Here is a 22,481-nt window from a genome sequence, read left to right as displayed (position 1 = left end):
TCGTGGTCTGGCTGGCCTCAGGAGTGAAGTTGCAGACCTTCGCAGTGTGCATTACAGCTCATAAAAGCAGTGTGGACCCAGGGTGAGCAGCAGCAAGAATTATTGCAAAGAGCCAGAGAACAAAGCTTCCATAGCTAGAAGGGGACCCTAGCAGGTTGCCACTGGTAGCTCTGGCAGCCTGCTTTTATTCCCTTATCTGACCTCACCCACATCTTGCCGATTGGTCCATTTTACAGAGAGCTGATTGGTCTATTTTACAGAGAGCTGATTGGTCCATTTTGACAGAGTGCTGATTGGTGTGTTTACAATCCCTGAACTAGACACAGAATGCTGATTGGTGCGTTTGCAATCCTTTAGCTAGACACATCCTACTACACAGAAAAGTTCTCCAAGTCCCCACTAGGTTAGCTAGATACAGCGTATGGATTGGTGTATTTACAAAACCTTGAGCCAGATACAGAGTACTGATTAGTTTGTTTACAAATCTTGAGCTAGACACAGAGTGCTGATTGGTGTATTTACAATCCCTTGGCTAGGCATAAAGGTTCTCCAAGTGCCCACTAGACTCAGGAGCCCAGCTGGCTTCACCTAGTGGATCCTGCACCACAGCTGCAGCAAGAGCTGCACGCCAGTCCCAAGGCATGAGCCAGCACTCTTCAGCCCCTGGGCGGTTGATGGGACCTGGCGCCGGAGCAGGAGGCGGCGCTCATCGGGGAGGCTCGGGGTGCGCAGGAGCCCAGGGTTGGGGCATGGCATGACGGGCTGCCGCCCCCAGTCCTGCCCCGCGGGGAGGCAGCTGAGGTCCGGCAAGAATTCGAGGGCTGGCACTGCTGGGGGACCCGGCGCACCGTCTGCATCTGCTGACCCAGGTGCTAAGCCCCTCACTGCCGGCGGGGCCCGCGGCGCCGGCTGGCCGCTCTGAGTGCGGGACCCCGCTGAGCCCACGCCCACCCGAAACTCGCGCTGGCCCGCGAGCTCAGCGGGCAGCTCCGGTTCCGCCCACGCCTCTCCCTCCACACCTCCCACCAAGCAGAGGAAGCCGGCTCCGGCCTCGGCCAGCCCAGGGAGGGACTGCCACAGTGCCGTGGCGGGCTGAAGTGCTCCCCACGCGCCGCCAGAGTGGACGCCGAGGCCGAGGGGGCGCCCAGAGCCAGGGCTGCTAGCATGTTATCACCTCTCACTATCTCTGGAAGCCCCAAGGAGAGGGGCCGCAGGCTGTTTCTCTAGGTCAGCAGCTAAACTCAGAAGACGTTTACTGAGTGAATGATGAAACGAGAATAGGTGAATGCAGGGTGTCGGAGTCGACTATTCTTTTACACAGGTCCTAGCAGCTCCCATTGCTTCCAACCGCAGAAATGGTCCTTTCAAGCCCAGAGTCTTTGGCAGGTCCTTCCAGCTACTGGAGTCACTCTGAACTACATTTCCCAGGATTCCAAGGGAGCCACGCGCACTGCGCCGGTCTTCCTCCCAGAAATTGGCAAGTCACTGACCTTCGTCCCGCCCCCGCCATTCCCCGCCTCCTCCTGTCGCGCAGTCCGAGCGCGGCCGCTCTGCTTGTGCTTGTGTGTGTGTCCCTGCAGGCGTTATTCATGGGCTCACCGCTGAGATTCGACGGGCGGGTAGTACTTGTCACCGGCGCGGGGGCAGGTGAGCTTGCGAAGGTTGGAGGTGGCACGCCTTGCTCTCGCGCTGCTGGCCGCCCTTTTCGGGCCGGGATATGCGCGCAGCCGCAGCTGAGGTCGCGCAGTTGAGGTGGTGGGGTGGGGAATGGCTCTTCTTGAGGCACCGAATCTGTTGAGGAAAGAGCCAGACACACCTGGTCCTTCGGGCAGGTACAGCCTGCTTCTCCCCAGCACCCCGGTGTGGGCTTCACAAGGTCCTAACTTAGGGGAGTGGCCGGGCTGGGCTGCTGGTTGCAAAACTGGGTGAAAGTTCTCCCTGACGCTTATCTGTGGGCATCGATTGTTGGTCTTCCTGCAATTAACTCTCTTAGATCTTTGCCTAGTGTTTTAAAGGACCGAAAAGCCGCGAGGGGCGGGGGCTGGAATTCGCCCCCTGAAGCGCAGAGCTGTCAGCTCCTGAAAAGTCATTCAGTCGTTCACTGTTTGTTTCCCTCTGTCGTCCGTTTTTAAGTTCGTGAGAGGGCCTTCTTTAAAGAGGGCGTCTGTTAAGAGCCCTCCCCGTTGGACTTTGTATGCTTAGCAAGTCACAAACCGTACTCGAAATCCACTGGAGTCTTGGCAGAGGTTGTAATCTCAAATGCGCACAGGGGTCAGGCGTATGATGGAGAAAGAAAATGGGAGTTGGATGGGCACAGTGAGGAACTGGAGAGCGGAGACTTCCGAAGTGGCCCAGCCAGTGGGAAAGTTGCCTGTATTTCAGGAGCGGCAAAATGGAAAATTGTTATGTGAAATAACCCCATTTTTTAAAGTACAAAAAATTAAAACAAACCATTCATACCAACATAGATGCTGTGCAGTGAGATTTTACCCTAGTTTCTCACCAGTGGGTGACCTCTGTAACCTCCAAGTGCAGGGATCTTGACATTATGCACCTTTGATTCTCCACTGGTAGTACCTTATACCTGGAAAGGCCCTAATGCATGAATTGAGTGATATATTAAACGTTGCAAACTGTAGAATTCTGTCAGTTAATTCCTATGTGCTTTCATGTCTGTATTGATAAAGTGGATTCTTATGCTGCCTGTCAGAAAATGCTTTTAGTATTGATTAGTAGCCAAGTATTTTATACCCATAGCTGTCTGGTTATATGTGCATGGGCATGTATTTGGGTGTACCCATACTTTCTAAATGTTTTTAGGAAAACATTTTGTTTACACTTTGGTTTTGATGTAAATAATGTGTTTTACAACACTTGGTGTTTTTAAATCTTTTTTGACAGTTCTTGGATAGTTTCCATGCAGGAGGTCCAGAGATTACATTCTAAGAAGCTTTTACCATCGCTCAGGAGGCTTTCATTTTCAGGGGCTATATCTGAAAATTATTCAAGGATAGGGACCGCTTCCTTTGACACATACTTACACATGGTATGCAGTACATTTTACACGAGGACTCAGTACACTTACACATGCACATACATCTGTATTTAAAACCAGTTCATGATACAGTGTGTAGTACAGGCAGTGCATCCTGAAATTTATTTTCTATTCTGTTTTATGTATAAATTTTAGTTGCAACCCACAAAATTGATTTTGTGAAACAATGAGTTGTGACTAGGCAGTTATGAACTTAGCACCTTACCTGCTGTTCATAAACTGGTTAAATTCTCTCTTACTCATTCAGAGTGGATTAGTTTTTAAAAAATTTTTTTTCCAGAGGAAAAAGTCTTACTCTGTACCCAGGCTGGAATGCAGTGACCTGATCATGGCTCACTGTAACCTTGAACTCCTGGGCTCAAGTGATCCTTTTACGTCAGCTTCCAGAATAGCTAGGACTATACATGTGTGCCACCATGCCCAGCTAATTTTTAAATGTTTTCAAGAGATGGAGTCTCTCTTTGTTGCCCAGGCTGGTCTCAAACTCCTGGCCTCAAGCGATCCTTCTGCTTGGATTAAATTCTAAAATAAGTTATTTGGTGAAATTTTCTAGTTTTGGAAAACTGTGTTTTCTTTTTGTTTTTGTTTGAGAGGGAGTCTTGCTCTGTTGCGGAGGCTGGAGTACAGTGACATGATCTCGGCTGACTGCAACCTCTGCCTTCTGGGTTCAAGCAATTCTCCTACCTCAGCCTCCCAAGTAGCTGGGGGTACAGGTCCACGCCACCACGCCTGGCTGATTTTTGTGATTTTAGTAGAGACGGAGTTTCACCATGTTGGCCAGGCTGGTCTTGAACTCCAGACCTCAAATGATCCGCCCACCCTGTCTCACAAAGTGTTCGGATTGCAGGTGTGAGTCGCCACTCCTGGCCTTGGGTTGTTTTTGGAAGGGCCTAATAATTTATGAATCTCAGTTTATTTGTATACTTATTGATTAATTTATACTAAATATAAATTGTTAATTACATTTGTTCGTTTGTCAATGAAATTTATCAATTATCTTAAAATGTAAAAAATATACACGTATTAAAAAATGTAAACAATACGGAAAAACAGTCCAGAAGTAAGTCTTCCACTCCTTGTTTCTAGCCACATAGTTCTGTTCTCCAGAGGTAACCACTAATTGCCAGTTTCTAATGTAATTTTCCTGAGATGCTCTATGACTGTAAAACTTTTCCCTTGGCCAGGGGCAGTGGCTCACACCTGTAATCCCAGCACTTTGGGAGGCTGAGGTGGGCGGATCACGAGGTCAAGAGATCGAGACCATCCTGGCCAACATGGTGAAACCCTATCTCTACTAAAAATACAAACATTAGCTGGACATGGTGGCGTATGCCTGTAGTACCAGCTACTCGCGAGGCTGAGGCAGGAGAATCTCTTGAACCTGGGAGGCGGAGGTTGCAGTGAGCCGAGATCACGTCACTGCACTCCAGCCTGGGCGACAGAATGAGACTGCATCTCAAAAAAAAAAGAAAAAAAGCAAAACTTTCTCTCTCTCACTGTGTGTATATATATATATATATTTTCTTTTTGGATATATAAATTTATACCTTATAGCTTTGAGTCAGAATTAAGTATTTTTTGTGTTTGATGACTGTGTAGTCAAGGTTCAGTGTAGGATACAGAAACCACTAGATATTTTCAGCAGTGAAGGATTCAATACAGGTAATTAGGTTTTAGGCAGGTCTTCTTAGAATGACTTCTGAAACAATAGGAATTTGATCCATGAGAGGAGGCAATACCTCTGAGGCTGTCATTGGAGGTGTGCCACAGCCCAAGTAGCACTGGCACTAGGGACCTGAAGCATGGAAGCTGCCATCCAGGGATTAGGGAGCTAAATGAAGAAGCTGCCGCTATAGTCAGTTTCTGAATACTAGGAACTTGCAAGAAATTAGCTTCTTAACAACAGCCGGAACTCCCAGTAAGGTGGCCTCTGTCTCACTTCCACCTTCTAAATTTTATGCAGATGCATCAGATGGTGGAACCCAACTCACAGCATCCTAGCAGCTAAGTAGAATGGTAGGAAATGGTAGTTGAATAGGTGGAAAAATACAGTTGTAAGCTTTCCAACCTCTGCAAGCAGAAGAGAGTGGATAGGTTGAGAATGTCAGTGATAGGATAGCTTGAGAATATCATTAAAACTTAATTAATTGTTCGCCAATTTCTTTAAATGGGGATTGGGTTGAGTGGACCAAAAAAATTATGCTGACATTTCTTCAACTTTCTGATTATTTTGTTTTTGATTAGGATTGGGCCGAGCCTATGCCCTGGCGTTTGCAGAAAGAGGAGCGTTAGTTGTTGGTAAGTTGGTGTGTCTTTCTTTTTAATCCATAGCTGATAACTGAAATACAATCTTCACAAGCTATCTTTGTCTTTCTATCAAATAATTTTTCAGGGTTGAATTTTATTATTTTTACTTTTGCCAGAAGGTTTTTACCCCAACTAAGGCTGTCTTTTTAACTGACTTTTAAAAGTGAACCAGTTTCACAGAATTCTCACCTTAACAGAATTGATAACGAAGGGCTGGGGGTGGGCATGGTAACTCGTGGCTATAACTCCAGCGACTTGGGAGACTGAGGCGGGAGTATCGCTTGAGACCAGGAGTTCGAGGCTGCGGAGAACTATGATTATACCATTGCACTCCAATCTGGGTGATAGCGCAAAACCCTGTTTCTCACAGAAAAGGGTGAGGACAAGCATTTATTGTATAAAAGGAAATTCTTGACTTTAGTAAATTGTAGGCTGTAATTTTTTGAGACAGGAGGTTCATCTACTGGTGTGAGATCAAAAGAGAGCCCCTGTAAGTGTATTTATAAAAGTAAGAAATAACTGAGTTTTGAGAACTGAAAGTTTGGAGTCAAGGAATCTGAAGTATGGGTTTCTTGTTTCTTTCATCAAAACTTTTCAACTGGAAGCTTTTTAAAAAGATTTAATTGAGGGGGTGGTTACATGAGTTTTTGTTAAGTGGTGGAGGGGTCAGATGGAAGATACTGTATTGAAGAATCCCAAAGGTGGGAGGTTTTAGTAATCTACATGGTTTGGACTGACTTAATGTGCTTGGACACAGAAACGAATTTGTTCACAACTGAGCCTTTGTGGGGAATAACTAAGTGAGTGCTAAGTGCAAGGGTATATGTAGGACCCAGTACTTATTAGCACTTTTCCTGGGATAAAATTGTAGTCCCACAATGACCTTCTAATTTCAGCTTTCTGACATCTTATGAGGCAATACAGAGAGACGAGTGTTCATCAGTGTGTTCGGGGAGACACATATAACAAAAGAGTAAGCAAGCAACCAGGTTTTCTAAACAAGACCTAAGCAGAGCACTTAAGATTCTTTTCTCCTTCCTTGTGGATGTGCAGCTTATCTTTATGGAAGGAACACTGACGCTTTGGATGTTCCTTGTTTAAGGTCATAGCCACTATCTGCTAATCCCATCTGCTGCTTACGGCAGGGATGGATTTTGACGTTGTATTATTTGGACAGCGGGTGTATATTTCAGGCCCACTTTGTCAGATTTTCCCAAGAATAGCTCATGTTGAGGCCTAAAGACACATACTGTTACTGTTTTTAATTTTCCTTCTCTTTTTATGTTGCTATTTAGTTCTTAATATTTTTACCTTATACGTTTTTGTATATTTGCATCTTTTCTGCTCAATTCCATAATGGCAAGGATCTTGTTTTATCTTTTGTATCTACTAAAGGACCTAGAATATTGCTTTGTGCAAAAGAAGGTACTTTATTCATTGGTTCTTTTATTGTTGATATACTTTTTGGAGGAAGGGCTGGTGTGTATGAGATTGGTTGAATACATTTCTTGCTTTTTTTGTTCTTGACTAAGACAGAAACTTAGTTTATAAACCTGTTTTATAAAAAATTTTATAACAATATGTTCCTGTGCATCAGTTTTCCTTTATTTCCCTGTTCCCTCTGAATGTCTTAAATTCAGATTAGGAGTGTTTGAATTCTAAGAAAAAAATTAAACAGAGATGCTGTATCTTTTCCGTCATTGCATTATTACAGTAGAGATGATAATTGTGTCAAGTCCTGATAAAAGTCCAAGAATATAGAAGAAAAATATTTCCTAAACTTGAATGAAGAGCCAGATTTAGAAGGAGGAGATTTAAAGAGGAGAATTCAATCTATGTAGAAGTGCAGAAATTTTGACTGATGTTTTCTATTCCTTTTTAAAGTCTGTGTCTTACCTGTTAGCCTTTTGATATGTATACCATAGACATTCTGTTTCCAAGTTGCATCACACACTAGTTTTCTTTCTTTTTTTTTTTTTTTTTTTGAGACGGAGTCTCACTCTGTTGCCCAGGCTGGAGTGCAGTGGAGTGATCTTGGCTCACTGCAACCTCTGCCTCCCGGGTTCAAGCAGTTCTCTGCCTTAGCCCCCCAAGTAGCTGGGATTACAGGTGCCTGCCACCACGCCTGGCTAATTATTTATTTATTTATTTATTTATTTTTAAGTAGAGATGTGGTTCACTATCTTAGCCAGGCTGGTCTTGAACTCCTGACTTCTTTTTAGAAGTGGCGTGTCATTTCTACTCATATTTCACCAGCTAAAGGAAATCACTTTTCTAAGCCGGAAGTTAGGGGCATCATTTAAGATAGTCTCCAATTTTGTGTTAATATGATTGCTGTGTTTTATATTCCATTATATAAAGCTTATGGATTATGTAAATTTGGTATAAGAACTGCTAAGCCTTAGGCTGATACTGTAAAAAGAGACATTTGCTTTTGTGTAAATTACATTTTTCAGGAAATACTTGTGCATATCTTAAGCAGGATATTGGGAATTCAGTAGTTTTGAGGTTTCCTCAGTAGGTGCACTATATGTTGTTCTCTGAATAGTAAGTTTTATTTTGAGGACATAAACACGAGAAAGACTGACAAAAAGGAGCAAAAAGAACTCCTTAGGAAAAGAAAGGGAGTTCTGCTCTTGAACTGACGTAACACCTTTGGTTAAATTAAATTACAGTCTTTTTAAGTAAGATTGACATGACTTTTCCGTGCTGCAGTTACATAATAATGGTAAAGCTGAGTCTTAACTTCCTGTGGGCTGGTGCTAGAGCCCGTGTTTTTAACCACTATGGGATCTTGACAGCTGGAAGGTGAACTGTAGTGGGCAAGGTGCATTGCCTTTGAAGTCAGGCCAAGCTTTAAATCCTGGCTCTGCTGCCTAATTATATGACCTCTCTGTTTGTAGCTGTCTTACCTAACTTCCAGGATTATGATGAGGGTAAATGACAAAAAATTAAAAGGCTTTTGGAAAGGGAAGAGAAAGGAACCAATATCAGTCCCTGCTTACCATATATGGGTCACTCTGCTCAAGAACTGGATATATCAAAGTGAACCTGACGTCTTGTTGACTCAAGGCACATCCCAGCCCCCTCATACATGTTTCTCCTAGATGCTTAAAGAAAAAGCTCTGTGTCTTAGTCTATTTTCTGTTGCTTATCACAGAACACTACAAACTGGGTAATGTATTTTAAAAAAGGAATTTATTTCTTACAGTTACGTAGGCTGAGTAGTCCAGTGTTGAGGGGCTACATCTGCATCACCCGGCAAGGGGCTGAGTGTGCTGGTTCTGGTCTCTTTTCCTCTTCTTATAAAGCCACTTCTTACTCCCATGATAACCTTTTAATTCATTACCTGATTAATCCGTTAGTCCATGAATGGAGTAATGCATTTGTAAGGGCAGAGCCCTCACAATTCAATCATCTTTTAAAGGCCCCACATCTCAATACTGCCACATCAGGGATTAACTTTCAACATGAGTTTTGGAGGGGATAAATATTTACACCATAGCAGGCTGCTTTAGGCACTGATGACTCTCTGCAAGGGTAAGTATAGTATTTAGTGATCAAGAATATATACCGATTGAATAAGTTAAACTGATATAATACAGGGAGAAAGATCATAAGAAGGCACATGTGAATTCCAGCTTATAATAAATGAGCGATACATAAAATACCCACGTGTCCCTTAGATACCTCCATGACCATCACCATCCTGGGTTATGGGGGAAAACCTTTGAATAAATTTAGAGTAGCTCTTAGCTGTTTGTCATTTTAAGAACTAGAGTAGTTCTTAGCAATTTGTTATTTTGTCATTTGCCAGTTTTAAAAAAAGTAATAAAGTTAATAGACTTAACATCAAATAGATTCATTTATTCATTTATTAAGTGTCTATTATATAGCAAACACTGTTCTAGATGCTGGAGGAATATAGTGGGAATAAAACAGGGTCCCTACTTTCATGGTGCATAGATTCTGGTGGGGGGCAGTGGAGGGACAGAGAATCAGCAAATACATATGTAAAAATATAATAGATAAAGGTAGGTGCTATGGAGGAAAAAAATGAGTTAAAGGAACAGAAAATGCTGAAAGAAGTGTTTTAAAGAGAGACTGCAGGAAGTGAAGGAGTGCGCTTTGAAGACATCTGCTGCCTAAGCATCCCTGGCAGTGGAAGCAGCTGAAGCCAGGTTACTGAGGCCGGTGTAGGCATGGTATATTTTAGGGTTAGGAAGGGGGCCAGTGTGATTGTAGTGAGCAAGGTCATAAGGGAGACAAAAGTGAGAGATGAGGGCAGAGGGGTCCTAGAAGACCAGATCACGTAGGACCTTTAGTTCAGAGTAAGGACTGACTTTTACCCTGAGATGGGGAGCCATTAGAGGTTATGAATAGAAGAGGAACATGACCTGATTTAAGGGTGAAATAGATCATTCTCATTGCTGTTGGGAGACTAGATTGTAGGGGAACATGAGTGGAAGTGGAGAAAAAAGATGGGCACATTGGGGTTTATTAACTATTAATTCATTTGTATATTCTTTGTTATTTTCCATAAAAAGAGAAGAAGCAGACCAGTTGGAGGCTTTTGCGTAATCCACATAAGAGACGGTGGTGGTTTAGACAATGTGATGGGGATGGAGGTGGCGCAAATAAGTTAAATTCTGGATATATTTTGAAGAAAGCTATGGCAAGATTTTTTGATGGTTTGTATGTGGATTATAAGGGAAAGAGAAGTCAAGGTGGTTCCAAGATTTTTGAGTCAAACATCTGGAAGGATAGAGTGTCCGTTTACTGAGACAGGAAAGACTGAAGGAGGAGGAGATTGATACAGTGGAGACAATCCTATTAGACCTTCAGATGGCGATATTAAGTAGGCAGTGGGATATAGGACACTGTAGTTGAGGGGACAGGTTGAGGCTAGACAGAGAAATCTGAATATTCTCTGTTTATAGATGTTATTTAAAGCCAGGAGACTGGATCAGATTATGTGGGTAGTGAGTACAAATAAACAGGAAAAGAGGTTGAAGGACCGAACTCTGAATGACCCAGTCTTTCATTTTTAGTTTTCTTCTCCCATTAAGGATACATTTGATGCCTTATTGTTGAGGCAAAGTCAATGAAAGGTACCTAATTTAAGATACTGCTCTCTAAACTGCCATCATATTTTGGAGTTTTTCAAATATTTAGATACAGTTATGGCCATTCTGGAAAAGATTCCTGATGAACTAAGGTGATTGTATCTTTCTACCAAAAGTGAAAACAGTGTGACAGTCCTGTGTTTTCCCATTTTCTTGGCGGTCAAGAAACTTAAGGGTAAACCTGACATTGTCCTCAACTAGAGTAACTACCTTTAGCTTAGGCTTTTAGTATGCTTGTCTTTCCCTGACATAACATGTTGTTTAATTTTTCCCATCTTTAATAGTCCTATTGCACATTCGTTTTTAATTTAAATCAGTTCAGATAGTTTTGATAGCAGTCAGGACATAAACATAATACAGGAATGAAAACCTCCATTGGACCCACAGTTCTAAAATCCATGAAATAATTTTTTTTTTTCTGAGATAGAGTCTTGGTCTTGTCACCCAGGCTGGAGTGCAATGGCGTGATCTCGACTCACTGCAACCTCCGCCTCCTGGGTTCAAGTGATTCTCCTGCCTCAGCCTCCCAAGTAGCTGGGATTACAGGCACCCGCCACCACATCTGGCTAATTTTTTCTATTTTTAGTAGAGACGGAGTTTCACCATGTTGGCCAGGCTGGTCTCGAACTCCTGACCTCAGGTGATCCACCCGCCTCAGCCTCCCAAAGTGCTGGGATTACAGGCGTGAGCTACCACGCACTGCCTTGATGAAATAATTCTTGATGCTATTGTCTGCCATAGGAAACATTATCAAAATGGGAGGAAATACATCAAGCATAGAAAATAGGAGGCTGGGTGTGGTAGCTCATGCCTGTATTCCCAGTGCTTTGCGAGGCTGAGGCAGGAGGGATGCTTCAGGCCAAGAGTTTGAAAATAGTCTGGGCAACATCGTGAGTCCCCATCTCTCCAAAAAAAAAAAAAAAAAAAAAGAGACGAGAATGTATGGAAGGGCATCCAAGAAATGGTTAATAGCAGGTAGCTAGGTATCTCTGGGAGAGAGTAAAGGGCAAGGGGTGAAAAAGGACTTCTTGAATATACATGGCTTGAATTTCTTTAAAAGTATATGTATAAGGTAAACCCTCCAAAAAGGAAATACGTTTCTAATATAATATTACCCTCTCATGCTTAAATATACTTCTTGGATTAATCAGCACAAAGGATGTCACAGTTAGTACATATAAAAACTATCCCAGTTTTGTAGAATTGGAAGCAACATTTTACTTTGGAAATAAAATAGTTTATATATATGTCATTGTTAATAGGTACAACTTTGTTGGTGACAGATCCTTGGATTGAGTGTCTATATGAACATGAATATGCATAAATGTTATTATAAAGCACTCTTCAAATATAAAGCTTTGTAACATTGTTACTCTTGGTAATAATGGTAAGTGCTAAGTTAGAAATTGGTGTATAAACCATTTCCCACATTGATCTATGCGAAAAGAAGGAACTCTGTGGTAAATTAAAGCATTAAAGTGAGGCAAGGCTACGAGATCTCTTTTAAAGTTATGCTGTGGATAATAGGAAAATCCACTGCGGATTATGAGCAAGGGGCTGACATAGTATAAAGGCCTCCCATAGTATAAATGGGCAGCAACTGCAGTAATCTAGGAATGAGATTATAGAATAGAGAAGAAATGGAGAAAGCTAATTGCTCAAAAGAACTGGCAAATTCTCACTGCATAAACGATCTAAGTCCAAAGCACCCAGCACAGTGCTGGATACAGAATGGGAACACAGTAAATATTTGAAGAATCCTAATGAAATTGATGACAAGACCTGATGACTCAGTGGCATGTGCTTTTCAGAAATGGAAGAAGAGAAAGAGTGCCTGGGACAAGTCTCAGCCAGCAGAGAAGTGACAGAAGTGGGTGGGGGCAGTACGAGGAAGATGATGTTTGGTTTGGTTTGCATGTGTGTGTGTGTGTGTGTGTGCGCGCGCGTGCACAAAGTACAAGATATATTCCCTCAGCTAGTTTAGCAGCCTTGATATCAGGAGACTCAAAGCTTATTTCTTGCTATAGTCTTTGGAGCCAATAGTCAGAGAAAGCTAGGGTCAAGGACAGAAAGAACAAGAAAACCTGCTTCTAAGAATAAAGACCTGTGTAGCAAATATAATTATTAAGGACAAATCTAGACTTCTTAATCTAGTTTCTACAAAACACTGAAAAGCAATGTGCATAATACTCATCAAGTAATACTGATGCTCAGATATGAGCTTTATTTTTCTTTCAGCATTTCAGTAAAGGAATTTATGATTCGTGTCATATGTAACAAAGAATGAACGTCTTTTATAAATAAAGGACATTTACAAATCTATAAGAAAGACAAGTATCCCAAATAAAATGTGAACTAAACAGGCAAAACAGTAATAAATATAAGCCCATGAAAATAAAATATTACTTTACTAGCGCTCAAAAAAATGTAAACTAAAATAATGAGCTACAAATTATAATCATTTAATTGTCAGACTGAAGGCAATGATAATAACCAATGTTGTGAGAATGTGGGATAACAGGCATTCTCACAAACACGTGGTTCTATTTTCAGGCCTGATAATTTGGTACCTTGTACTTAGTTATCTATTTACCTACTTATAGAATACTTTTTATCGGATCTAAGTGTGTTTTAGAATTCTTTGGATCCTGGCTGGGTGCAGTAATCCCAACACTTTGGGAGGCTGAGGCAGGAGGATTGCTTGAGGCCAGGAGTTCAAGACCAGCCTGGGCAACATAGCAAGACCCGCTGTTTTTGCCAAAAAAATAAAACTGAAAATAAAAAAGCCAGGTGTGGTGGTGCATGCCTGTAGTCCTAGCTACTCAAGAGGCTGAGGCAGGAGGATGGTTTGAGCCTGGGAGTTTGAGACTTTAGTGAGCTATCATTGTGCCACTGCACTCAGCGTGGGTGACAGTGACACCCTGTCTCAAGAAAAAACAGAAAGGATTTCCCAATATACTTACATTCCCAATATAGCATGTATTTGATAAAATTTTGGGAATGCTTTTTAGGAAAAATCTTTTGTAGTTAATAGACTGTCTGAGTCACTGTTTTATTTAAAATGACAGAAATGAGGAAAAGCTTTATGCTAAAAAAAGCTCTTCAGGGTTATGAACTGGATTTTATATGGAAAATGTGCAAATGTATCACACTTTAGAACATGTTGATCATTTCAGCTGAAAAGACTTGACCCTTGACTATCATAGTCTTAGCATTTTTTGCTACCTATATGAAAGCTATTTGTTTGAGTTGGGTGGTTCGTTTATCTATTCCTTCATATCCCCAAAAAATGTGATTTTTTTTTTTTTTTTTTTTACCTTAGTGGAAATAATGGTCTTTTTAGGGTAAAAGAAACTTGCTTAAAGCATTAGAGGAGCAGAGTGGTATTGTAGTAGATCCAGTTTCTAGTGTAAATTTTGCCATTTCTTACAGACTTAGGGACCTGTGGTAAGATAATCTTTTCCAAACTCTTTTCTTATCTGTGAAAGTAGGAACAATTGTTACTGCCAACCTCTTAAAAAGCTACCTGGAGATTAAATGCATCAATATACTTAGTGGTTTTATTGAAATGTGAAGTACACACATATCAGTATAAGTTGTTATTATTACTACTAGAATTTTAGTGACACATTTAAGTGGTAACAGTGTCACATGTTATGGATACAATTCTCTTTGTATATAATTGCAAAACATATTTTTAATGTTCTTTCTATATCTAAGTTTTTCAACATGTAACCAATGATTTTCTTTTCTTATTGTCTTTAATTGACACATAATAATTATACATATTTATAGGGTACAGTATATTTTGTGTTATACTGTTATATAACATATTTATAGGGTACAGTATATTTTGTGTTATACTGTTACACTGTTATAGGGTACAGTGATATTTTGATTCCTTTATACAGTGTATAATGATCAAATCAGTAATTAGCATATCCGTCACCTCAAACATTTGTCCTTTCTTTGCATTGGGAACATTCAGAATCCTCTCTTCTAGATATTTGAAAATATAGTATAAATTATTGTTGGCCGTAATCACCCTAGAGTACTATACACTAGTAGAACTTATTCCTTCTATTTAGTTGTCATTTTGTATTGGTTTATCAGTCTCTTCCTATTCCTCTCTCCCCTGCTGCCCTCCCCAGCCTTCAGTAACCAGTATTATACTCTGTACTTCTGTGAGGTCAGCTTATTTAGCTTCCACATATGAGTGAAAACATGCTGTATTTATCTTCCTGTGCCTGGCTTATTTTACTTAACATAATGTCCTCCAGGCTCATCCATGTTGCTGAAAATGACAGGATTTCATTTTTTTTTTTTAATGGCCAAATAGTATTCCATTATGTATTGTGTGCCACATTTTCTTTATCCATTCATCTGTTGATGAATACTTAGGCAGGTTCCATATCTTGACTATTGTGAATAGTGCTGCAGTAAACACGGGAATGCAGATATCTCTTTGACATGTTGATTTCCTTTCCTTTGGTTTATATATACCCAGCAATGGGATTAATTCGTATAGTGGTTCTGTTTTTAGTTTTTTTGAATAACCTCCATACTGTTTTCCATAATGGCTATACGAATTTACATTTCCACCAATAATATATGAGAGTTTCATTTTCTCCATATTCTTGTCATCCTTTGTTATTATTTTTTTGCCTTTTTGATAGTAGCCATTCTAACTTGAAATGATCTCATTGTGGTTTTGATTTGCATTTTCCTGATGATTAGTCATGTTGAGCATTTTTTCATATACTTCTTGGCCATTTATATGTCTCTTTTTTTTTTTTTTTTTTTTTAAGACGGAATCTCACTCTGTTGCCCAGGCTGGAGTGCAGTGGTGTGATCTTGGCTCACTGCAACCTCTGCCTCCCGGGTTCAAGCGATTCTCCTGCTTCAGCCTCCTAAGTAGCTGGGACTACAGGCACCTGCCACCACACCCAGCTATTTTTTTTTGTATTTTTAGTAGAGATGGCGTTTCACCATGTTGGCCAGGCTGGTCTCAAACTCCTCACCTCAAATGATCTGCCTGCCTTGGCCTCCCAAAGTGCTGGGATTACAGGCATGAGCCACTATGCCTTGCCATTGAAAAGTGCCTATTCAGTTCATTTGCCATTTTAAAAATATACTGTTTATTTATGTATTATTTATTTATTAGGATTATTTATTTTTTATTTTTGGTGTTGAGTTTTTATGTATTTTGGATATTCATCTCTTGTTGGATGAATAGTTTGCAAATATTTTCTCCCATTCTACAAGTTGGTTGTTTTTTTGCTGTGCGGAAGCTTTTTAGTTTAATCTAGTCCCATTTGTTTATTTTTGCTTTCGTTGCCTGTGTTTCTGAGGTCTCATTTACAAAATCTTTGCTGAAACCAATGTCCTGAAGTGTTTCCGCCATGTTTTCTTCTAGTAGTTTCATAGTTTCAGGTCTTAGGTTTAGCTTTTTAATAACTTTTGTGTTGATTTTTGTATATGATGAGAGTAGGGGTCTAGTTTCATTCTTCCGCATGTGGATATCCAGTTTTCCCAGCACCATTTATTGAAGACTGTCCTTTACCCCATGTATGTTCTTTGCACCTTTGTAGAAAATCAATTGGGTTTAAATGTGTGGATTTATTTCTGTGTTATCTATTCTGTTCCATTGTTCTAGGTATATATTTTTATGACAGTACCATTGCTGTTTTGGTAGCTATAGCTTTATAGTATATATTGAAGTCAAGTAGTGTGATACTTTCAGGTTTTTTTCTTTTGCTCAGTATTGCTTTGGTTATTTGGGATCTTTTGTGGTTTCATGTGAATTTTAGGATTTTTTTTTTTTTTAATTTCTTTGAAGAATGTCACTGGTTCCCTGGTTGTCTAGTGGCTAGGAACAACAGCAAACAAAGAATGCCACAGGCGTTTTGATAGAGATTGCATTGAACCTGTAGATCACTTTGGGTGGTATGGCCATCTTAACAGTACTAATTCTTCCAATCCATGAACATGGGATGTCTTGCCATTTATTGTGTCCTCTTCCCATTTCTTTCATCAGTGTTTTATAGTTTTATTGTAGCGATCTTTTGCCTCAGTGGTTGATTTATTTCTAGGTATTTTATTTTATTTTTTCTGGTGATTGTAAATGGGATTGCTTTCTGGTTTCTTTTTCAGCTAGTTTGTTATTGGTTGATATGGTATGGATGTTTTTCTCCTCCAAATCATGTTGAAATGTGATTGGCTTAACACCAACCCGTTGGTGATAAGTGAGTTCTTACTCAGTTTATGTGAGATCTGGTTGTTTAAAACAGTCTGGGACCTCCTTCTCCCTCTTGCTCCCACTCTTGCCATGTGATGCGCTTGCTCCTCCTTTGCCTTTTGCCATGACTGGAGGCTTCTTGAGGGCCTTACCAGGAGCAGATGCTGGAGCCCTGCCTGTACAGCCTGCAGAATTATGCTCCAATTAACCTCTTTTCTTTATAAATTACCCAGCCTCCGGTATTTCTTATATATAACAATGCAGAAGTGGCCCAACACATTGGTGTATAGAAATGCTACTGATTTTTGTATGTTAATTTTGTATTCTGCAACTTTACTGAAGTCATTTATCAGTTCTAAGAGTTTTTTGGTGGAGTCTTTAGGTTTTTCTCTATATAGGATTGTGTCATCTGTAAACAGGAACAGTTTGATATCCTTCTTTTTAATTTGGATGCCCTTTCTTTCTTTCTCTTGCCTAATTGCCCTGGCTAGTACTTTCAGCACTATGTTGAATAAGAGTGGTGAAAGTGGGCATTTTTATTTTGTTCCAGTTTTTAGAGGAAAAGCTTTCAGCTGTTCCCTATTGAGTATGATGTTAGCTGCAGGTTTGTCATATATGACCTTTACTGTATTGAGGTACATTCCTTCTGTACCTAATTTGTTGAGAGTTTTTATCGTGAAGGAATATTGAATGTTATCAAATGCTTTTTCTGTGTCTCTTGAGGTGATCAGATGGTTTTTTCTCCTTTATTTTGTTGATGTGATATATCACATTTATTGATATGCATATATGTAACCATCATTACATCTCTGGCTAAATTTCACTTGATTATGATATATAATCTAATTGGAATCAGTTTGCTAGTATTTTGTTTAGGATTTTTGTGACTGTGTTCATCAGGGATATTGGACTTCAGTTTTCTTTTTTTTTTGTTGTTTTGTTCTTGTCTGGTTTGGGTATCGGTGTAGTGCCCGCCTCATAGAATGAATTTGGAAGAAATCCGTTCCACCCCCTTCAATTTTTTGAAATAGTTTGAGAGGAATTTGTATTAGGTATTCTTTAAGTGTTTGGTAAAATTCAGCAGTGAAGCTGTCTGATACTGCTCTTTTCTTTCATGGAAGAGTTTTTATACCTGCTTCAATCTTGTTCCTTGTTATTGACCTGTTCAGATTTTCTAATTCTTCTGAGTTGCCAGTTTTCCTCTAGTTTGTTGGCATAGAGTTGTTCACAGTAGTCTTTAACGATCTTTTTTATTTCTGTGGTATCAGTTATAAATGTATTTTTTTCATTGCTGATTTTGTTTATTTGTGTCTTCTCTTTTTTCTTAGTCTAGCTAATGAATTGTCAGTTTTGTTTATCTTTTCAAAAACCAACTTTTTGTTTCAGTGACCTTCTGTATTTTTTTTAGGCCGAATTTTGTTTATTTCTTCTCTGATCTTTATGCCTTCTATCTACTGATTTTGGATTTGATTTGTTCTTGCTTTTCTACTTCTTTGAGATGCATTTTTAGATTGTTTATTTGAATTCTTTCTACTTTTCCAGTGTAGGCGTTTATTGCTATAGGCTTTCCTCTTAGTACTACTTTTGCTATATTTCATAGGCTTTGGTAGGTTGTGGTTTTATTTTCAGTTGTTTCAAGAAATGTTTAAATTTTCTTCTTAATTTCTTTGCTATCCATTGGTTATTCAGAAATATGTTGTTTAGTTGCATGTATTTGTACTGTGTCCGAAGTTCTTGTTATTGATTTGTAGTTTTATTTCATTGTGGTTAGAAAACCAAAATCATATCAAATAAAAAATTTATTAAGACTTATTTTGTGGCCTAACTTATGGTCTGACATGGAGAATGTTCCATGCGCTGATGTGTGTCTGCAGCTGTTGGATCAAATGTTCTGTTAACTTCTGTTAGGACCATTTTATTTCTGGAGCAGTGGTCTTCTTGGTCCATTTTGTTTATAGAGCAGTTTGTTAACTTCTGTTAGGACAATTTCATTTTTAGAGCAGTGGTCTTTTTGGTCCATTTTGTTTATAGAGCAGTTTAAGTCCAAAGTTTCTTTGTTGGTTTGCTTTCTTGATGATCTTCCCAGTGCCACGAGTGAGGTATTGAAGTCCCCAACTATTATTATATTGAAGTCTGTCTTTCTCATTAGATCTGGTAGCATTTGCTTTATATATCTGGGTGTTCCAGTGTTGGGTGCATATATATTTACAACTGTTATGTCCTCTTATTGAAATGATACCTTTATTTTTATATAATGACCTTGTTTTTTCTCTCTGCCCTGTTTTTGACTTAAAGTCTATTATATCTGATGTATATGGTTGACTCTTGAACAACATAGGTTTGAATTGTGCAGGTTCACTTACACGTTTATATTTTAAAAACCACATATCAATAGAAAACACAGTATTCATAGGATGTGAAATTTGCGTATATGGAGGGCCTACTTTTTGTATACATAGGTTTCACAGGGCCAACTTCAGGACTTGAGTGTACACAGATTTTGGTGCACATGGAGTGTCCTGGAACAAATGCCTTGTATACGCTGAGTTGTGAATGTAGTTATGCTGCTTATTTTTGGTTTCTATTTGTGTAGAATATCTTTTTCTATCCTTTCGTTTTCAGTCTATGTGTGTCTTTACGGGTAAAGTGAGTTTCTTGTAGGTAGCATATAATTGAGTATTTTAAAAAATCTATCCAGCCAATCTCTATCTTTTAACTGGGAAATTTAATTCATTTATATTCAAGATAAATAGGTAAGAACTTCTGTCATTTTGTTAATTTTTTTTTTTTAATGTTCTTTGTTCCTTTCTTTATCTTTTATTGTCTGTCTCTTCAGTTTGGTGTTTTTTTTTTTGTAGTGATAAAATTGGATTCTTTTCTCTTTCTCATTTGTGTGTCTGCTCTGCCAGTGAGTTTTAAGCTTTCATATGTTTTCATGATGGTAGTTCATTCTTTCACTTCCAGATGTAGAACTCCCATAAGCATTTCTTGTAAGACTAGTCTAGTGGTGATAAATTCTCTCAGTTTTTTCTTGTCTGGGAAAGACGTTGTTTCTCCTTTATTTCTGAAGGATAGCTTGCTGGAGTTGTATTCTTGGCTGGTAGGTCTTTTTTTTTTTTTTTTTCTTTCAGCATTTTTGAATGTTATCATTCCATTCTCTCCTGGCTTATAATGTTTCTGCAGATAAATCTGCTTTTAGTCTAATAGGGATTCCCTTATACATGACTTGACGCTTTTTCTTGCTGTTTTTAATATTCTCTTTTTGTCTTTGACTTTTGACAGTTTTACGAGAATGTGCTTTGGAGAGGACATTTTTGAGTTGAATACATTTGAAGACCTTTGAGTTTCCTGGATGTGGATGTCCATCTTTCTTTCAGGACTTGGGGAGTTTCCAGCTAAAATGTTTTCTATGCCAAACTTCACTCCTTCTGTAAATCTCAATATGTAAAAATTTGTTTACTTAATGGTGTCCCATTAGTACCATAGGTTTCTTCATTTGTTATGATGTTTTTCTCTTTCCTTTTTTTTTTTTTTTGTCTGACTGGGTTATTTCAAAAGACCTGACTTTGAGTTTAAATACTCTTTCTTTTGCTTGATGTAGTCTGTTGTCGAAGCTTTCAATTGTATTTTTAAATTTCATTCATTGAATTCTTGTTTTTTCTTTTTTCTTTTTCCTATCAGATGGGCAATGTGCTTGTTTCAGGACAAACTTTTGAGGGAGGCACATGTTACACATAAGTGTGAACATTCAGTCATCACACTTTATTCATTGAGTTCTTAAGCTCTGTTTTTTTTAAATGATGTATATATCTTTTTGTTGAATTTCTCATTTAGATCATTAATTGTTTTCCTGATTTTCTTGTATTATCTATTTATATTTTCTTGTATCTCACTGGATTTCCTTAAGATCATCATTTTGAATTACCTTTCAGGCATTTTGTAGATTTTCTTCTATTTAAGTTTGTTACTGGAGAGTTGTGTTTCTTTGGAGGTGTCACGTTTCCTTGTTTTTCCATGTTTCTTTTTTTTTTTTTAACTTAAAAAATGTTTAAATAAAGGTATCTATTTATTTATTTTTTAAAATTTATTCACCTGGAGACAGGGTCTCACTCTGTTGCCCAGGCTGGAGTATAGTGGTGCTATCTCAGCTCACTGCAACCTCTGCCTCCCAGTTCAAGCGATTCTTCTGCCTCAGCCTCCTTACTAGTTGGGACTACAGGTGCCCACCACCACGCCTGGCTAATTTTTGTTATTTTTGGTAGAAATGCAGTTTCATCATGTTGGCCATACTGGTCTCAAACTCTTGACCTGAAGTGATTCACCTGCCTCAGCCTCCCAAAGTGCTGAGATTGCAGGCGTGAGCCACCTCACCTGGCCTGTTTTTCCATATTTCTTTTGTTCCTGCATTGATATTTGTGTGTCTAGTAGAACAGTCATATCTTCCACTTTTATGAAGTAACTTTTGTAGGGAAAGACTTTTTTCTCTATGTATCAGTTGGGTTGGGTGTTTGGTTTAGCTTCTGGTTGGGCACAGAAGTATAATTGCCTTGTGATTTTTTTGGCTGTAGTCAATATCAGTAATGTCTGTATGTGCCTCAGTGGCCTTGACTTTGGTGTTTGTGGAGACAGTGGCACAGTTTTGCTGGGAAGAGGGATTGCCAGATGGGTTAGTTCTCAGTCCCTGGTGAGTGAGCATGGTGTATGGTAGATCCTCCATGGGAGGGGGAAGGGTTGCTGGTGGTGTCAGTTGTCTTGGTCCATATGGGGCACATGTGGCACATGGTTGCTCTCTACTGCTAGATAGATCATGGTTGCTTGAGGCGGTAGATGCTGGCCAGGCTAATTCTCAGTCTCTGGGGAATGCATATGTCAGCCTTCGCTTCCCGGTGGCAGTGTCCCCATTGTACTTGAATATTTGTTTTTTCTTTTGGAGTGTAGAGTGCTACATGGACTAAGGTCATAGTGGTACCACTGAAACTAGCTGGGGTTATGATCCTGCAGCCTTCTGTGTGGACATGGTGGGATGATGACAGATGGCACCCCTAGGATGTGGAGATGTTTGGGTTATTGGCCTCCAGGTCAGAATGCACACCAGCAGTGGTTCCATTCCTAAAATGGGATCATACTGTAACAGCTTGGGTCTCATGGGATGGGGAGGACTCAGCTTGTGTTCCTTTTCAGGAGCAATTCAGCTGTCTATACTCCAGGAAGGTGGCTATACTGAGCTCAGGGTCTGTGAGAACTGTGGAACTCTGCCGTAGTTAAGATTGCAGGTATTTGTGACGGTAATGGTGACACTTAGGTATCTCCCACTTAACCTTTTACCCACAATAGGAAGTCCCTGTCAGCTCTAAGCTGATCACGTCTGGAGGCTTCATTTCCCCCTCTAAGCTGCCATGCCGAGTTTCTGTGCCTCAGAAGGTTTTTTGTCACTTCCTTGCTGAATTGTCATGTTCTCCCTTAGACATTCTACCTGAAGCGCTGTTATTTGTTGTTTTGGTCCTTCTTTGCAGAGGAGACAAGGATTGGGCACCTCTAGTTGGCCATCTTGATGATGTCTAACCAGTGTTTTTCTAGTTAAGATTTTAATTTCTGTGATTTTGCTCTGGTGATAGTGGGATTGCTGAATGGGTCAGTGTCAATTTAGTAGTCTTTAATGTGGAGATTTGTTTGAGATAAATTTACCCCAATATTATTTAACTGCCCGTGATTGAGCTCAATAAATTATTTATCCAACTTTCAGGGCTTGCCTGCC

At 39.7% G+C, this 22,481-nt stretch overlaps 1 protein-coding gene and 1 non-coding gene across 2 annotated transcripts in view; one reads left to right on the top strand and one right to left on the bottom strand.

Annotated features, from left to right (window-relative positions):
- Positions 1-1,464: 1,464 nt before the first annotated feature.
- The window catches only part of HSD17B4 (hydroxysteroid 17-beta dehydrogenase 4), an 89,965-nt gene continuing 68,948 nt past the window's right edge, over positions 1,465-22,481 (top strand). Inside the window, exons 1-2 of the mRNA XM_023197323.2 lie at positions 1,465-1,647; positions 5,300-5,353. Of these exons, the coding sequence (XP_023053091.1) occupies positions 1,590-1,647; positions 5,300-5,353 (112 nt within the window). The 5' untranslated portion in view covers positions 1,465-1,589. The remainder of the gene's footprint in view (positions 1,648-5,299; positions 5,354-22,481) is intronic.
- Positions 20,402-20,502, bottom strand: LOC111531103. Its single transcript, XR_002728138.1, has one exon. It is a non-coding gene; the product is annotated as a small nucleolar RNA U13 (small nucleolar RNA).

Source organism: Piliocolobus tephrosceles, chromosome 4 (genome assembly GCF_002776525.5).
Source record: "Piliocolobus tephrosceles isolate RC106 chromosome 4, ASM277652v3, whole genome shotgun sequence".
Taxonomy (NCBI): Eukaryota; Metazoa; Chordata; class Mammalia; order Primates; family Cercopithecidae; genus Piliocolobus; species Piliocolobus tephrosceles.
The sequence above is the reverse complement of the archived record's forward strand: the minus strand, read 5'-3'. Positions and strand labels throughout refer to the sequence as shown.